Source organism: Serinus canaria, chromosome 23 (genome assembly GCF_022539315.1).
Source record: "Serinus canaria isolate serCan28SL12 chromosome 23, serCan2020, whole genome shotgun sequence".
Lineage (NCBI taxonomy): Eukaryota > Metazoa > Chordata > Aves > Passeriformes > Fringillidae > Serinus > Serinus canaria.
Genome location: NC_066336.1, coordinates 5,262,346 through 5,278,783, shown reverse-complemented (window position 1 = coordinate 5,278,783; position 16,438 = coordinate 5,262,346). Strand labels below are relative to the sequence as shown.

Here is a 16,438-nt window from a genome sequence, read left to right as displayed (position 1 = left end):
CAAATGAAGCTGCACTGCAACACTTTCCAACAAGGCTGGACAATCACCCGAGGTCAGTAACCCACAACAAACACAGCATCCCAACCCTCAAGGTAAGAGCAGCATGAACGAGAGGTTATGAGCATTAAGAACAAATAATTGATTAATGATTGCTGTTTCCCAGTTAATAATTAGCCCTCTGACTAGTGGGGCTGGCCTCTGTGTTTCCATAAATAGCATCCCCGTGGGCAGGGGGAGCCCTCGCTGTGTCCCACCATGGCGTTCTCTGGCACCTGGCAGATCTACGCTCAGGAGAACCTCGAGCCCTTCCTCAAGGCTCTGGGTAAGTGCCTGCTCCCCCCTCAGATCACTACCACCACAGCTCCTACTGCTGCATTTCCATGGATTCTGTCCTTTTCTTTCTGGGACAAACTGCTCTGCTTGGTTCACTCTGGTTGATCTCATTTGCATGTGAAAAGAAGCTGAAAGTTGTATAAATTGATGGAGAAAGGTTACAGATAACCCTCACAGAAGAGTTGTTGTGTTGATTACTTGTAATTTTATAAATATATACAAGTAGAAACAAGCCATCAATGACTTATTCAGCCTCCCAATGATTGGCACAGGAGCCCTTTCTGCAGCACAAATGCTGTCAGTAAGCTGTGAATAATTATCAGCTGTGAAAAGTGCTCAGTAACCTGTCAGTGCTTATCAAGTGTGATAAGTGTCAGTAATCTCTGAGTGATTATCAAATCTAATCTGTGAGGATTAGGAGGATAAATATGCACTTACCTTTGCCAACAAAACGTTCCTGTTGGGGTCCTTAAGAGTAAATAGGAGATAATCAGCAGAGTGAGATCCAGCCTGGTCTGACAGCGTGACAGAACCAAACCCTCTCCTGGTGACAATGACAACTTCAAATCATGCCAGGGACACCCCAAAAGGAAGTTTGAGGTACTCCCACTGTTCCAGCTCTGACTGGACAGATAATCCCCCAACTCCCTGGGAAAATAAAGTAATGCACATGTGGCTCTTTTCATGGACCATCATCACCCCATGGGCAGCCCTTAGGACAAGAAACTGCATAATGTGACACATCACCAGATATCATACCAAAACCTAACCAGACTAGAAGGTATGGAGCAAAAAAGCCATAGAGATGAGAGGAATCCAAAGCAGGATTTGTCTTTTAACTTGGACATCACCTTCCAGTACTGGTTTGGACCTTCTGTGCCTTTGTTGGAAGGCACAATTTGCTATTTTGCTATTTCCATAAAACAGCCCTGTTTTACCTATTTTTGCAGGGTTGCCAGATGACACCATCAAAATGGCCAAAGATATTAAGCCTGTTGTTGAAATACAGCAAAAAGGCAACGACTTTGTTGTAACATCCAAAACACCCAACAAATCTGTAACCAACTCGTTTACAATCGGCAAAGAGGCTGACATCACCACCATGGATGGCAGGAAGCTGAAGGTAAAGCATTCCAATTATAGGACATCTTTATTTATCCCTAAACCCTAAAAGTTTGTGTGTGAGTGGAATTTGTTTGTACCATTTCCATTTGCAAATATTTCTGTCACTTTAACAAACAGAAATGTTCCTAAAACTCCTATTCAAATGCTGTGTTCTCCACTTTAAATTAGCAGCTGTCATTATGAAACATCACTGTAATTTATTTCCTATTTATTAGTCCTCTACTTATTCGAATTGAATTCCAAAACATATTTTTTTAAAAATATTTTCAAATGTTCCAACAGTGCACTGTGAACCTGGTCAACGGGAAGCTGGTGTGCAAATCAGATAAATTCTCTCATGAGCAGGAAGTTAAAGGAAATGAAATGGTGGAGGTAAGTGCAAATAAGTGAAAATAATGGCACTTGCAGACAAATACTGAAGGAAAAAATGTTGATTAGCTCATAGTATCTACAGAGTGTCTCTGTGGATAATGACTGCTCCAAGGAGCACAACCAGCTCCAACTTTTCCTTCAGGCAAATGTTGTACATATATTTACAGGCAGGTGCTGTGATTGTATTTTCTTGTGGACCAGGATGGATTTATGCATGAATTACAGACACTTCTGCCACTTAGCAATAAAAATGTGTATTTGTCTCCCACAGACTATAACGTACGGTGGAGTAACACTTGTCAGAAGAGGCAAGAAAGCATAAAGGCAGATCCTCCTCTGTGACACCTTTACATACCTGAAATAAAGTGCACTTTCCACAAGGTGTGATCTCTGTTTTATCTGAACAACAATACAGGAAATCATGATGATTTCTGCTCTCCTTTCTCACAGCACTTCCCCTTGCTACAGGACTGTGTTTTCCCCTCTGTCCTCAGAGTGACAGAAATTTGCCTCCCAAACAACCCAACCTGGACATAAATCACACTGTTCCAGTTCACCACAATAATCCTTGGGAGCTGCCAAAAGCTACAGAAATGCTCCTTGATTTCTTACACACAGACTGAAAGCACTCAGCTTTAGTTCCTGCTTCTGCTGAAGGTTAGTCTTTAACTAAACCCCGTTCTCTATGACCTGGCCGACACAGAACAATCAGGCATTTGTTGAGCTGATCTGTCCCACATGGCCCAGCAAGAGAAACAGCAATATTTGAAAAGCTGTGAAGCACTCACCAGTCATTAACAACAGGGATGGCTGTTCTTAAACTGAATTACACAGAACTTAAGCTGAATTATACAGAAGTACAATTAAGAGGCGCTACAAGAGCAAAGAGAATTAAACACTCTTCCAATTTGCAATGAACTCCCAGTGTCTTATCATGGCCCAGCTCTGTGAAACTGAAGTAAACCACTTTGTTCAGACTCTGTGTCTCTATTAATTATAAAACATACAGGAGCTGTGCCTAGAACCATTTCTCTGCTGATTAGATGCTATTATTGTATCAGCAGCCCCATAATTTCATGATTGAAGTCACTGCAGATTTGTTAGAATTGGTTTTAGGTGTAAGACCTGCATGAACAAAGTTGCTGGACTGATAATGCCATTTAAAATCCTCACGGGGAGGTTCTATCCCAGTGAAGAGGGCTGAGTTTCCATCTCCCCATGCTAGAAGAGCAGTTTGTGAGGGGAGAGGTTGTGTTTTATTAACAACGCAATGTGATACAAGCATTTGGGAAGTGTATTCTTATTCTGGGATAAAACTGTTCTCAGGGGGAGTTTCACTGGCATAAAGGATCATTGTGCTCATTCTGCTTCCCAGGCAGCTCCAATGCCAAGCACAGTCCTGCAGCCAGAATTAAATTCCATGTGAGTTACACAGAAATAAGATCAGCAGCACAGAAATCGGGGCTGGTAAAACTCAGGGAGGAGGAGGAGGCTGCTTTAAAGCACTGGTGCTGCAGAAAGCCATCCAAGAACTCAGCACCCTTCTCCCTGGGAGTTGCTGGGTAACTGCTGCAAACACACCCTGAAACCAAACACACGCTGTGGTTTTCCAGCAGGAAATTCACAGACTGCTGCAGGTCTGCAAGGATCAAAGGCTGTGCCTGCAAACTGGAGGCTGGAGCATGCAAGACACCTCAGGTTTATTTCTAAACCAAGGCAGAGGTCCTTCATTACTCATTTCAAACCCGTTACAAAATGATTCTTGGAGACACTACACATTAAAAGCACACTAACCTTATTTAGAACTTCAACTCATGCCAAGTCATTCTAATGGCTAAAATTCTAAAAAATTAAAAGAACACTTCACCTGGCTTTCTTCACAACTGCAATGATTTCATTTTTCCAGCAATGGTGCCAATCTTTCCCATCTTTCTGGCAATGTCCTTCTGCCACAGGGCACCCCAGATTTGGGTGGAATATTCGGTGCAGGTCCTTATGTGAAGCAGTCAAACCTGAAGGATTTTGATCAGACTCAGATTGTGCCCCACGGCCCAAAGGAATTAGCACTGCTCAATGGCATAACAGGCTGGGATGGCAGCTCTGGATTCACTACTCCACAAAAACAATTTTTCTGTGCATTTTTCTGTGAAGGACTCCATTGGAGTATTTATAATCAAACTTGGATTTTGTTCAAAGTTTTGATTCCCAATCTGACAAGCTCTGCCAGGTAATCCTGGCAGCATGGATTTCTATCCATCAATGTCCACTCTTCGGTTAATTAATTGTTTTCAGAATGTCTGTAAAATATTTTTTTTCTTTTCTGCTTTGTGCCAAGCACTCCCACCACAATTCCAGTCTCAGATGTGCATTCTTGGCTTGATTTTTAGGTTCTTTTAATGGTTTGTGTGAGCAGATCTGTGTTTATATTGCATAAAATAACAACTCGACCTGCTGCTGGCATACAGAAAAATGCTAACTGTAAATATTTAATGCAAAAACCATGGTCAGAGAACCTCTTCCCTTCTCTGTTGAGTCCTGCACACAGACCCTGAACATACAACCACACAAATTCCTTTTTTTTGGAAGTGTATATGTCTGCACATCTCCTGTGTTAGTGACTGAACTTCATCTGCCATTCAAACTTGAATCATCTGTCATTTAAAACCTGTGAAAATCAGGCACTTCTTAGTGAGAGATTGCCAAGATACGAACAGCAATGTCCTCCTACCATTTTCCATTCATGAATATTAAAAAATAAAGATGGAAATACACTGGTGGCAGACACCAGGGCTGCATCAGCTCCAAGTCTTTCTGTCCCTGCAGGATTTTGCTGAAAATCCCTCACATGAAAATGCAAATACTTTTCACTGAACTCTTCACAAACCCTGTGACTGTGGGGTCAGATGTGCCTTTTATCCACCTTTATGTGAGTCACATGGTAAGAAATAATCTCTCCACCCACCAACTGTATTGTTTTCATCACACAAACAGCTTTAATGGAAAGGGCTGGTCCTGTGCAAACAGCCTGGTGAAAACTCCTGGGGCTCAGCAGGGCTCTGGGTAACTGTGCTCTCCACAAAAATTGCATTAATTACTCCATGTGCAACAATAGTTACACACTCCAGAGAGACACTGGTCATTTATTTCAGTCTTGCACAGTTGGGGCCTGCTCATTTCCACAAATCGAGCACACCAATGATCAAAATTTATTACTATTTAGACATTTTAGCAAACAAAGGAATTAGTGTGCCTTGGCTACAGGTCACACAGTTCTGAATTAGTATTCTATCTTCTGTTGGTTAATTATTCTGTTGTTTCTCATGCTACTTATCCCATTTTCTCCTTTTGGGCCCATGGTCTGTGGGTTGGTGGCCATGACCTGCCCCTGCAGATGTAAAATTACGTTTTACCCAGTTGGAGATCATTTTAGCACAGTTGCTGAGTTGGGTTTATTAGTTTCTTCCTTATCTTGGGAGAAAGATTGGGCCATTCTTGCCAGATGGCCCATAAATTCTGCATTCTTTGTGTCCCCTATCTGCGGGCATCCTTTTTTCTCGAACTTTGTTAACCTCCCCCTGGGTCTGAAATCATCGAAACATGTCCAGCCCTAAAACTCAACAAGGCAGTTCTACCAGTTTGTTATTCTAACACAGGCATATCACTTAGAGCTCGTTGCCTGCCGTTTCACGGGTTACATCTCCCTTCTGGTTGATCAGGCTAGAAAGCATAAAAACCTCAAACATCAAAGAATATTTTTTCTTAACAGAACTTATACATACTCCCCATTTTGCAACAGCAAGGCCACAGGACAGCGATCCCTTGAGCCTCAGGAAGGGTGTTACAGCCCGAGGCCGTGTCAGTTGGCTGCACAGGAGGGAACCACGGCGCTGTGAGGCGGTCGCACAAGGCCGGGCCGCGCTCTCCCCTCACGGCAGGGGCGCGGCCGCCATCTTGCCCCGCGCGCGCTCCCCCTTCCCGCTCTTTCGGCGGGAAAAGCGAGCGGGGACTGTGGGGAGCAGCGCGCATGCGCCTGGGGCCCGCGAGCTCCCGCGCGAGGCAGGGGCGCATGCGCGCTGCCGGAGCGGAGTAGGATTTTGGCGCCGCGTTTCGCTCTCGCCGGAAGCCCCCCCGGGAAGTCTCGCGAGAGGCGGCGCGCGGGCGGGCGGTGCAGCTCCCCCAGGGTCGCCTCAGCCGCTCCCGCCGCGCCCGGGCCGCGCTCGCTCCTTCCCTCCCTCCTTCCTTCCTTCCCTCTCCTTCCTGCCATCTGTCCCGGCGCCGCCGACATGTCCCGCTACCTGCGGCCCCCCAACACCTCGCTCTTCGTGCGAAACGTGGCCGACGACACCCGGTGAGTGGGGGCGGAGCGGGGGCTCGCGCAGGCTTTGGCGGGCTCGCTAGGCCGCGGGCGCGGGGGTCCCCCCGCAGCCGGGGGAGGGAAGGGGGCGAGCCCGGCCCTCTCCCTTCCTCCGCTTTGCCTTCTCCCTGCCCTGCCTTCCATTTTCCTCGCGATGCTGCTCGTTCCCCGCCTCTCCACGCGGGTTCGTTTCCAAACAGCGTCCAGACAGAACAAAGCTGGGCCGCAACAAAGTGAAACTCCCCGCAGCCGCCTTGGAGTGTGTCCAGCGGGAAGTGCCACAGGGGCCGTGCCGGACAGCCGCTGCAGTTTGGGATGCTCCTCTGGAAATGCAGCATTGATGCTAGATGGGAGGAAATAAAGCGTTTGTGCCCAAAATTCCTGGCGTGGCCGGTCCCGTTAGTGTGGGAGCTGCTCCTGGGAGGTGCAGGTGGAATGTCCTGCCGTGGTTGATGTGTACCGGGGCCTCTCGGGACGCTCAGTCCGGAGTCGAGGGAAGCAATGCTTGGTCTCCGTTATAATCCTGTGTTTCCGAGAGCCCGTAAGGACTAAACTTGTGCGGTGAGAGAAGAACTCGTAGGGAATTGAAGTAACAAAAACAAAACGTTGCACAGGTTCTTATTTATTCCTTATATGCTTTTAGTGAGCTAATTTTCCTCATTTCACTTCGGTAGTTTAGTGGCCAAAAACACCTTTGGTGTTTGTTATTGTTTGTGGAACATTTACACATCGTCCTGTGGGCACGATGCAATGGAGTGAAATTAAAGTTTTTACCTTTTTTTTTTTTTTCCCATGAATTTGTTCATTTTCCCAATAGTTTATTTTACTTTAAGAACAGCTGAGGATGATCACTTGCAAATTCTTTACAATAATGTGGATCCTATTGAGGATTCACCTTAAGCACTGAGTTCTTGGAGGTGGTTTTATTGTGAGATCTCCATGCTGGTGGTAGTTCCTTTCTGCCAGCACTGACTGTGGAGATTTGTTTCCCAACTGGTGCGAGAGAAAGGAAAAAATACCAAATACCAGTAGGTATTGCATCAATCCTCTCATGCAGGTTTTTGTCCTCAAATGTCACAAAATTAAATGTGAGGAGCTGATGTGAACAAGAAGCCTCTGTTGAGGAGAGGCTGTTGTTCCAGGGGTGGCTGCAGCTGAGCAGTTTTGTCTCAGCTCTCTAAAGCCACCTCTTTGGAAAAACTATCCCGAGGGCATGAGTGGCTGCTCACTGAGATCTGTTCTGTTTGATGTGGTTGTAAGTATTGATTAGTCTATGGAAATGAGTTTGGGTGACTGGTTTGGTCTCACAATGTTTATGTGTTGCAAAATCACTGTCGAGGTACCTGAATAGTAATAACAACGATAATTTAACAATCCTTTCTTTCACTTTCTGCACTGAATGAACTGCTGTGCATCACTTCTCAGTTTACATTTTTGTTTTAGGTTGTGCTGAAGGCTGGTTTCAATCTGCCAGGCTGTACTTGAGCATCCTGAGTGTCTCAGGAAAGCTCCATGTGCTGCCAACAGGGAACTGCCCAAACACTTCTTCCCCCCAAATTTCTACTTTTATCCTCCACCAAATACTTCCAAAAACCCGGGATGCTCATATTAACAGTAGATTTGATTTTTTGCCTGTGTAGTTTCGTTCTGGTGGGTGTTGTGTGGCGCTCAGGCAGTGCCAAAGCCATATCAGGTGTTTGTGGTGTTGCAGGTCCGAAGACTTGCGCCGGGAGTTTGGTCGTTATGGGCCTATAGTTGATGTTTACGTTCCCCTTGACTTCTACACTCGTCGTCCCAGAGGATTTGCCTATGTTCAATATCCTTTCTTCAGATGGCTCATTAGTGAGGGGTGTTGAAGTTTGAAATTCAAGTTTATGTAAGAGGTAACCAATCTAAATGAAAAAGCAGTTTACTTTTGTGTTGTATCTAATAAGTGTCTTACTTATGTCGTGGTGTTTCGTTATTTTTGAAGATTTAACTTCTCTCAATTGTTCTTTGCCTTTTTTGCAAAACTTAAGTCCGGTAATATAAAAGCTTGCTTATGCCACTGAAATTAATACTATATGATTTAAATGAAAATTTATCACTGACTCAAAATTGTCTAGCACGTTTTTATTATCACTGGTGTGTAAGTAAAGTTGTGCTTAGCAAAATGTGGCTGCTATTCATTGTTAATTTAACAAATGGAAATTGGAATCACTTGATCAAAATCAGATTGTGTAAAAAATGAGGTGAACTTCTTTCTTTAATATTGTCCCCTAATTTGCTGTCCTCTGTTGTTGCCTCAGAATGTAAAGCTGTACAGTAATGGCGACCCCAAAGAGAAAGCATGAAAGAACCTTTAGAGTAGAGTTCAACAATTAAGGCAAGTAGACAAGCCAAAGACCTCTTAAGGATCAGGCTTGAAGAGAAGGGAGAGTTTGGGAAAAGAAAAAATAAAGAAAAGCTGGAAGAAGGACAAGCCATAATGGGAGACAAAGCTTCGCTTTATCTACAAAAGGGGGAAAAGGTTGTTTTTCAAAGTTAAAGATAAAGCCATCTGTCATTTTTGGCCAAGCATCTCATGACAAGTCCTTCTGACAAGCACTTAAAGAGTTAAAGGTCAAGATGAAGTTGAATGGTGGCCAAGATTAAAGGAGTCATACCTGATGTATCCTACAGAATAACAGTTTTTCTTCTGTCTGTCATGTAAGCAGTAATTTGATGAATTATTCTGGTTTAGTCCCTTGACAAAACCTGTAATATTTCTCTTGTGAGTGCTACTGTAACTGTGGTCTGAATGAAATGGAAGTTTCTCTCCTTAGGAGATGATGCTGTTGAGAAATGAGTGGCCTGGAGGGGAAAGGCAGCTCATTGTTTGGGTCCCACGAGCTGGAATTAGGGGTGTAAATTCCAGCATTAAAACAAATACCTGTCACTGTACCTTGGCTCTGAGTGGCAGTGCAGGGCTCCCAGTGTCTGCTCTTCTCTCACACTGAGGAGGCGCTCGCTGCGCACAGGGCTGTGACATGACATCAGTTAAACCTAAAATCAGTTGTTTAAAACAAAAAGGAAAGCTTTATTCCAACTCCTAAGTTAATAGTTAATACTTACTGTTGGTATGTCCAACATAATTCAAGAACTAGGGCTTAATTTTAATAAACTCATTGTAGTGGAGAGAACTAAATGACCATTAACAAGTGTTTTGAAAGGATACCTTTGTTTTCTTTGCATAAGTACAAGTGGGAGAAGAAAAAAAATTAGAGTATCACATAGCCAGTGCTTGCTGATGGATAAATTCATGGTCATATTACAAGATTTTAATTTTATAACAGGAGTTCTTAGCTGGTGATTAAATAATAAAAACACTAGTGTGTAGAGTAGTATGACTAAAAAACTTAAAACATGGCTGTAAAATGAGAAAATAACATGAAAATTTTGATTTTAAATACCACATCTGTTAAACTGCTCAAATTCCCAAGTACCTTAACACTGGCCACATTTGAAGATGTCCGTGATGCAGAAGATGCTCTCCATAACTTGGATCGGAAGTGGATCTGTGGTCGGCAAATAGAAATCCAGTTTGCACAGGGGGACCGCAAGAGTAAGTGCCTGGATTTCATCTCCTGGGCTTCAGCACCCAGCACTGCACGTGCTGCTGATGGTTCTGATGTGTTCTTAGTGTGTATAAATAGCACATGGATGTGCTGCCTTTCATCCAGTGACTCTTAATGACTCGCTTAATTATAAATGGATAACTAAGTACAGCAGTCACCACAGGCATTCTTGGGAGCTTTCTGTGCAGCTCTGTGTGATTTCCAGGATTGAGGTAATGGCTTCATTTTCATTTGGCTTCAGGACAAAAATCAGTTTCAAGTTATCTCAATTCAAGGTGGAGCAGAACTTGTATTTTCTGAACAGATAAATGCAAAGAGAATTTAGGTCTTTTACATCTGTAGTTTGTGTGCATAGTCTTAATTTGCAGGGAGATACAGATTTGTAAAACCTGGCTCAGCCCTGTTGGTCTAAACCAGGACTGTAATACTCATGGGATGCTCTGGAATAAAGAGACCTTAAAGGTCTTCAGTTACAGCTCTCAGAGAAACAACCTGACTGTCCAGTTCTCCCTCAAGTCTTCACAATTAACTTTAATGGAGTCAGTGGAAATTCTACACTCCAAAGGATAACTTTCTGCCCTCTGTATAAACATTGGGATTTCTTACAAGTTTCTGAGCAAAATTAACTAAATCCACCTTTGTGTGTTGCAAGCAGCACTAAAAACTTAAAATTTGAAGCCGTTTAGTACAGAAGATGTTTGTTCCAGCATGTTTAAAATACTTAGAGCCTGGTCTTTGGGTTTGAATTTGACACAAAGGAAAGATAGCTGTGCTGCTTAGAGGAAATACAGTGGAAGACTAATAGGTTCATTCTTTCTTAATTACTTTAATAACTAAGCTGCAGAGTGAAAGTGAATTGTTTTACTGGGGGGTTCCTTTTGGAATCAGACTTCCCTTTGTGTGGCATCCTCCAAAGCCTTTGTATAAGCTGGGCCTTTAATCATTAAAGACAGCCGTGGATCAGGTGTGATGATGGTGCTGTGCAGCCAGGAGAAAGTGTTTAATTAGCTTTCACTCATTGGGTAAATTCAGGAATGTCAGAATGTGTCAGTCATGGGTCTGACCTGCCGTACCAGTTTCCAGCTGGCCTGAAATCACCTTGGCCAGCTCTGTGTTATGGAGCATTAGTCCTTTCTGACTGGTTTTGAGGGGGTTTTTTTGTTTGTTTTGCTTGCTAGATTTACAGTGCCCCCAAGGCTGCATTAATTTGTGTCCAGTGGCTCAAGCAGCACAAAACAAGTGGCACAGAGCAGCCTCTCACCTGTCCCTTCATAAACATCAAATCACGAATGAACCTTTTTGCTCAACACCAAAAACATGGCTTAAACCTTGAGGGGAAAAAGTAGGGCATCATCTTCACCTGCAAATATTGCTATTTTTACAGCACCAAACCAAATGAAAGCCAAGGAAGGGAGAAATCTGTACAGTTCTTCTCGTTACGATGACTATGACAGATACAGGCGGTCTCGGAGTCGCAGCTACGAGCGCAGACGGTCGAGGAGTCGCTCCTTTGATTACAGCTATAGAAGATCCTATAGTCCCAGAAAGTAAGTGTAGTGTGTGGGGCTGGCCTCAGCTGCACAGCACAGACACACCACGCTGACTATTTCATTGTTACACTTTGGAGTAATCTTTTTTTTGCTATCGTGGGAGTAACCGCTGGGAGTTGCATACCTTGCATGCTGCATCTGATCAGGAATAGTGAATGAAACGATTCTGGGCTGCATTGGAGAATAGCTAAAAGCAAATGCACAGCTTGAAAATAGAATGTGTTAAGTATTTGTATGCTTACCTAGGTATTTGTCACCGTTTACTTTTTCTGATGTACCTTTTTAGCAGTAGACCTACTGGAAGACCTCGTCGTAGCAGAAGCCATTCGGACAATGATAGGTAAAAAACCACTTTTTACACCCTTTAAATTGCAAGCTAGATCACTGTATTCCTTTAACTATAGGTTTAAAAAAAAAAGTTTCTCCTGCAAAAACGGTAAACAATTTTTAATGTACTAGATGTCTAAGAATAGTGTTTTTACATTCAAATCTCCTCTCTCCCCTTTATTCTGATAGGTTCAAACACCGCAATCGATCTTTTTCAAGATCTAAGTCCAATTCAAGATCACGATCCAAGTCACAGCCCAAGAAAGAAATGAAGGCTAAATCACGGTCTAGGTCTGCATCTCACACCAAATCTAGAGGCACCTCTAAAACAGATTCTAAAACACACTATAAGTCCAGCTCAAGATATGAGAAGGAGTCGAGAAAAAAAGAACCAGCTAGATCCAAATCACAGTCAAGATCACATTCTAGATCTAGGTCAAAATCCAGATCGAGGTCTTGGACTAGTCCCAAGTCCAGTGGCCACTAACAGTGTGTCCATGTTGGTTTAGGCATGTAAGATTCATTTACACACAGTTCAGTTTACTTAAATTATCAGGAATATGATGTTGCAACAGTGCTAAAAAATATTTTCTTTGTCAGTTTTCCCTGTAGCCGACAATGGTTGAAATTAAAACAGTGTTGAGAAGCCACAGAGAGAGAGAGGGAGAGAGATTGTCCACTTGGTTAAATGTCATGGGCAGCTACTGATTTGATTGTGGTGTCTCTATGTATATTTTTGTAAAGATTTGCATTTTTAATGCTTAGATATTTGGTGATGACTTGATTGATCGTAACTTGCAACATTGTCCTTTTACAAATGTCACACCCATAGAGAAATTGGTACCAGTTTGTGCTGGGCAGTTCAACCAGCTGTTTAACTGGTTCTTCAACTCTATAAACTTTGTGAGGAAAAGGAAAACTGGACAGCTGTAGTGCAACACTGGCTGCTGGGAAATCAAACTGGCAGTTTGTTTCCATGGCTCCAGGGCGGGTTTCGGTGTTCTCCACGCCCACCAGCACCAGTTGGTTGGCACATGGAGCTCTGTGGAGGGAGATTTGGGAGATTTCTCTTTAGCCTGCTGTCTGGAGAGATGGTACTAACCTTGCATGTACGACATGGGCAGAGAGCTGCTCTTGGAGCTCGCTCAGAGCCTGTGCAGTGTTGTGACCCCTCGGGATAGAGGCTTCACTGCCTCTGCCCTGGCTGCTGGTGCTGAAAGTGAGGGAAAAACCCACCTTGAAATGGAAAATCTAAATTCAGATTTCAGCAAACGGCAGAGCAACTAAATACTAGGTTGTGTGTACATTTTCTGCAGTTTTTTGTATCTATTCTCAATTTTAGTGAGCAGTTAACCATAAAGTTGCTTAGTTTTCCTGCTGTTAGATACAAGTAGATCGTTTCGAGTTGTGTGTGTACAGTATATAAGAACTAAACTTTTATGCCAATGACTCCTGTGGTTAGTTGGTGTATTCATAGGTATCAAACTGTAGCCATCTCCCTGGGTTACCAGGCTTGCTTGCTTTTTACACAGCAAAAAAGCAGTTGGTCAAGCAAGTCTGAATCACTCCTTCTCAGAATGGATAGTGGTTTGGTTAAAAGATTTCATTTTCCTTCAGAACAAATGTTTGAAGTTGGATATGAACAAGAGCTGCATCTCTAGTTATGTAGTTTATCACTAATACAGTATATTTAGAAAATTGAACGTGAAAAATAACAAACCCAGTGTGTAATCTTATCAGTATTTCTCTAGAAGGCAAGATCCTTTGTTATGGAAATGGCTTTTGGCATTGTTTGTTTTTTTTTTCTCTTTACCTTCAAAAGCCACCATCAAACACTTCAGTGTTCCTCGCTGTCTGATGTCTGTAGCATATAAAGACATTGATTTCCAAAAGTTCCTTTTTAGAGAAATGTTTTAGGGTTTGGGTTTAGTGTTTCAGCAGGGTCTTTAAAGAAGCGCAGATGGCTTTGGGATCTCGTCAGCGGAACGTGCTTAGGGGTTGATCCTAGAACCTTTGTACATTTAATAGTATTTCTAACGTTTTCTTTACTGTTTGCAGTTAATGTTCATGTTCTGCTATGCAATCATTTATATGCACGTTCCTTTAATTTTGTAGACTTTCCTGGATGTATAGTTTAAAAACAGCAAAAAGTCTATTTAAAACTGTAGCAGTAGCGTGCAGCTCTAGCAGAGGAAAGTTGTGGGGTTAAACTTTGTATTTCCTTTCTTATAGAGGCTTCTAAAAAGGTATTTTTATATGTTCTTTTTAACAAATATTGTGTACTACCTTTAAAACATCGATGTTTTGATCAAAATAACTAAAGACCCAGCTTATTTTCTGCTTGCTGTAAATTTAGCAAACATGCTGTAATAAAAAAATGAAGGAAATACTGATCCACTGGAATTATTGTAGCATTAGAATTTGACTCCAGAGCATGGTTAGGAGTAGAGCTATGCATCCCATATGGAGTAAAATCCTTACTATGGTATTTCAGTAAGGGCAGGAATTTTTCATGCAGTGTCTGAATAAATGTCACTTCACATTTTGAAGGGGTACAAGACAAACTGAGAGCACTAAGCATAAGTTGTACTCTTAATATATCGCATTTTCTTTGCCATTAACTACCATTATTGCTGGATGGACTTGCCCCATAGGTTATAATTCAGATATTAGCCAGGTTATGAAACGACTTAAAAGCAATGACTGAAGGTTCATACAGAATCAAAATTATAGTATCACCATAACAATTCATAATTGCCATATCCAAACTGGTGCCAGCAGTGATTCTGTGGGAGGAGGCAACAGGGCTGGAGCTGCCTCCTGGCACTGGTGTGTGCCCAGCTGAAGGTGTTGCCCTGAAAGACAAAAATCCTCTGTAAATCAATGAATTGCTTCCATTGCTTTCCATTGCTTCCACTGTCACCCTTTATAAGTTGAGCTGTGATTATTTCTGCTTCTAGCAGCAAAACCCCCCCCCTCTTTTCACCTTTATAGATTCATATGTATAAATATAGTCTTCATGACTAACTGCTGCTTGAGAGGGGTCCTGGTGACTGAGTGGTGGGGAGAGCATGGCTGTGTCTGCCAGGGGCCTGCAGGGATGGCTGTGGTTGGTGGTGGTGCTGGTCCAGCTGGAATTGGAGCTGGAAGGGTGGGAGGAGGGAGGAGAAATCTCCATGTCCAGGCAGAGTAACAGTAACTATTCCTTAACTGTTGTGTCAGCATGTCCTTATATTGTGTGCTTCAGCATTTATGTATAGCACAGTTTAATTTTTGTTTTGAAAAGCCAGATCATTGCAAGTATAATGTAGTGTCTACCAGTTCTGATGGTTCTTTCTTTCTCTCCCAGAGGTAGGACTAAACTTTGACTTGACTTGTGTATATGAACAAGCCAGAAAAGCCGAACACAAACCCACGATGTTTCAAGAGTGCATGAATAAAGATGTTGTCCTAGTTCTTGCTCCCATGGAAAAATTGTGAAGAAGCTGTTCTGTGGGCCTTTCAGTTGGGGACGAGTTAGCAGGATGTGGCCAAAAGGGCAGGGAATGTTTATGCATTCATGCAAATCAAGCCACAGCCCATCTAGATAACATCTCCCTTCCTTGATGCAGGTATCCCAGTCCTGCCCTAAAAAAAGCAGGAGCCTGTCTTGTGCAAGCTTCCTGCAGGTTATGCACAGCTGGAATGCAAGAACTTTGCAGGCTACAAAAGATCATGTCTAGATATCTTTCTTTTGGAGTCTCAAGAACGGTGGGAATTACGTTTTTCTGTGGTAAATCTAGATTTTGTCATTCCTGCAAAATTTGTAGAATTGAAGTAGCGTGTAAAAAACCTCTGCTGAAATTAATGGCTGTGCTCCAAAATATCTGCAGCGAATCGATTGGTGTCAGCAGTCATAGAAGGCTCTATTGGAACTTCTTTTTCACCTAAAGTCCATGCACCCAACTGGTAATTAAAAATCTTCAATTTAGTGGTTAAGTAGCTGGGTGTTTAATTAGGGACTCTGATAGACTGGTCTCTGAAAGCTCAATGTTATCCTTTCTATGTTTTATCAAGATGTTTAATGTACAGTATCATGGTTTTACTCAAAGTGGAATCTTTTGGTTTCAATGTTGTTTGGAGCTCTCTGCTTGGACAGAGCTTTTTTTCCTGCCTGTTGAGTCGGGTGCCAGCTGGGGTGAGCTCAGAGCAGGGCAGTGCAGCCACACACAGCACAGCACTGCTGCTCGGGCCTTGCCAGGGATGGGGCAGATGAACATTCTGAAGTACAAAGGGATAAAATTGACACATTTTTAGGACATAATCACCCATTAAGAATTGCTGGTTTTCTCCATTTATCTTGTAACTTGCTTAAAAAAAGTCTGTAGTCCATTGCTATAATATTTGTCTAAAGATGCTCTTGCTGCTGAGACTATTGTAGGAAGGGAAGACTCTGTACCCTGTAGTGTGTTTGATCGGAGATGCTGATGTTTTATTCACCCACATCCTTTCTTCTTGAGTTTTGTGTTCCATCTGTGCAAATAACCCTGTGAATTGGGAATAAAATGTACAAGTTTTGACTATAACTTGAGAGCACCTTCTGACTTAATTAATCCAGCTGTAGTGTGTGGGAGACGGAGCCCCAAGCTCTTGGTTTTGTCAGGAATGTTAATTAGTGGTAATTCTCCAGCCCTGTGTTCCCTAACCACTGGAAAGGCATGAAGGAGAAGGCTGCAGGTAAAGAAACCTCCCTTGAGAAGGGAACTGCCAAAATGAGATCATCCCACTTTTCCATTTCCATC

The 16,438-nt window shown here is 42.8% G+C and overlaps 2 protein-coding genes across 7 annotated transcripts; both read left to right on the top strand.

Moving 5' to 3' along the window:
- Positions 1–203: 203 nt before the first annotated feature.
- On the top strand, positions 204–2,210 carry LOC103823511 (fatty acid-binding protein, liver). Its single transcript, XM_009098598.4, has 4 exons — positions 204–322; positions 1,284–1,456; positions 1,741–1,830; positions 2,102–2,210. The coding sequence occupies exons 1-4, from the start codon at positions 256–258 to the stop codon at positions 2,150–2,152; spliced, it is 381 nt and encodes a 126-aa protein (XP_009096846.1). The 5' UTR covers positions 204–255; the 3' UTR covers positions 2,153–2,210.
- A 3,734-nt stretch (positions 2,211–5,944) lies between these two features.
- SRSF10 (serine and arginine rich splicing factor 10) lies at positions 5,945–16,222 on the top strand. Of its 6 annotated transcripts, XM_050983181.1 has the most exons (7): positions 5,961–6,178; positions 7,896–8,002; positions 9,666–9,767; positions 11,165–11,327; positions 11,617–11,670; positions 11,847–11,948; positions 15,007–16,222. In XM_050983181.1, exons 1-7 carry the CDS (start codon positions 6,114–6,116, stop codon positions 15,023–15,025), a joined length of 612 nt encoding a protein of 203 aa, XP_050839138.1. In that variant the 5' UTR covers positions 5,961–6,113; the 3' UTR covers positions 15,026–16,222. The 6 variants fall into 6 exon arrangements, with proteins under 6 accessions (XP_050839136.1, XP_050839135.1, XP_050839138.1 ...); XM_050983179.1 differs by having other exon boundaries at positions 5,945–6,178; positions 11,620–11,670; positions 11,847–15,070; XM_050983178.1 differs by having other exon boundaries at positions 5,953–6,178; positions 11,847–15,070.
- The last annotated feature ends 216 nt before the right edge of the window (positions 16,223–16,438 follow it).

Bases quoted from the DNA above. Each gene is read 5' to 3' on its own strand.
- LOC103823511 (XM_009098598.4), top strand. From the start codon at position 256: ATGGCGTTCTCTGGCACCTGGCAGATCTACGCTCAGGAGAACCTCGAG. The intron at 1,457-1,740 runs GTAAAGCATTCC...ATGTTCCAACAG, and splicing joins TGGATGGCAGGAAGCTGAAG to TGCACTGTGAACCTGGTCAA. The intron at 1,831-2,101 runs GTAAGTGCAAAT...TGTCTCCCACAG, and splicing joins AAGGAAATGAAATGGTGGAG to ACTATAACGTACGGTGGAGT.
- SRSF10 (XM_050983178.1), top strand. From the start codon at position 6,114: ATGTCCCGCTACCTGCGGCCCCCCAACACCTCGCTCTTCGTGCGAAAC. The intron at 6,179-7,895 runs GTGAGTGGGGGC...GTGGTGTTGCAG, and splicing joins AACGTGGCCGACGACACCCG to GTCCGAAGACTTGCGCCGGG. The intron at 8,003-9,665 runs ATCCTTTCTTCA...CACTGGCCACAT, and splicing joins AGGATTTGCCTATGTTCAAT to TTGAAGATGTCCGTGATGCA.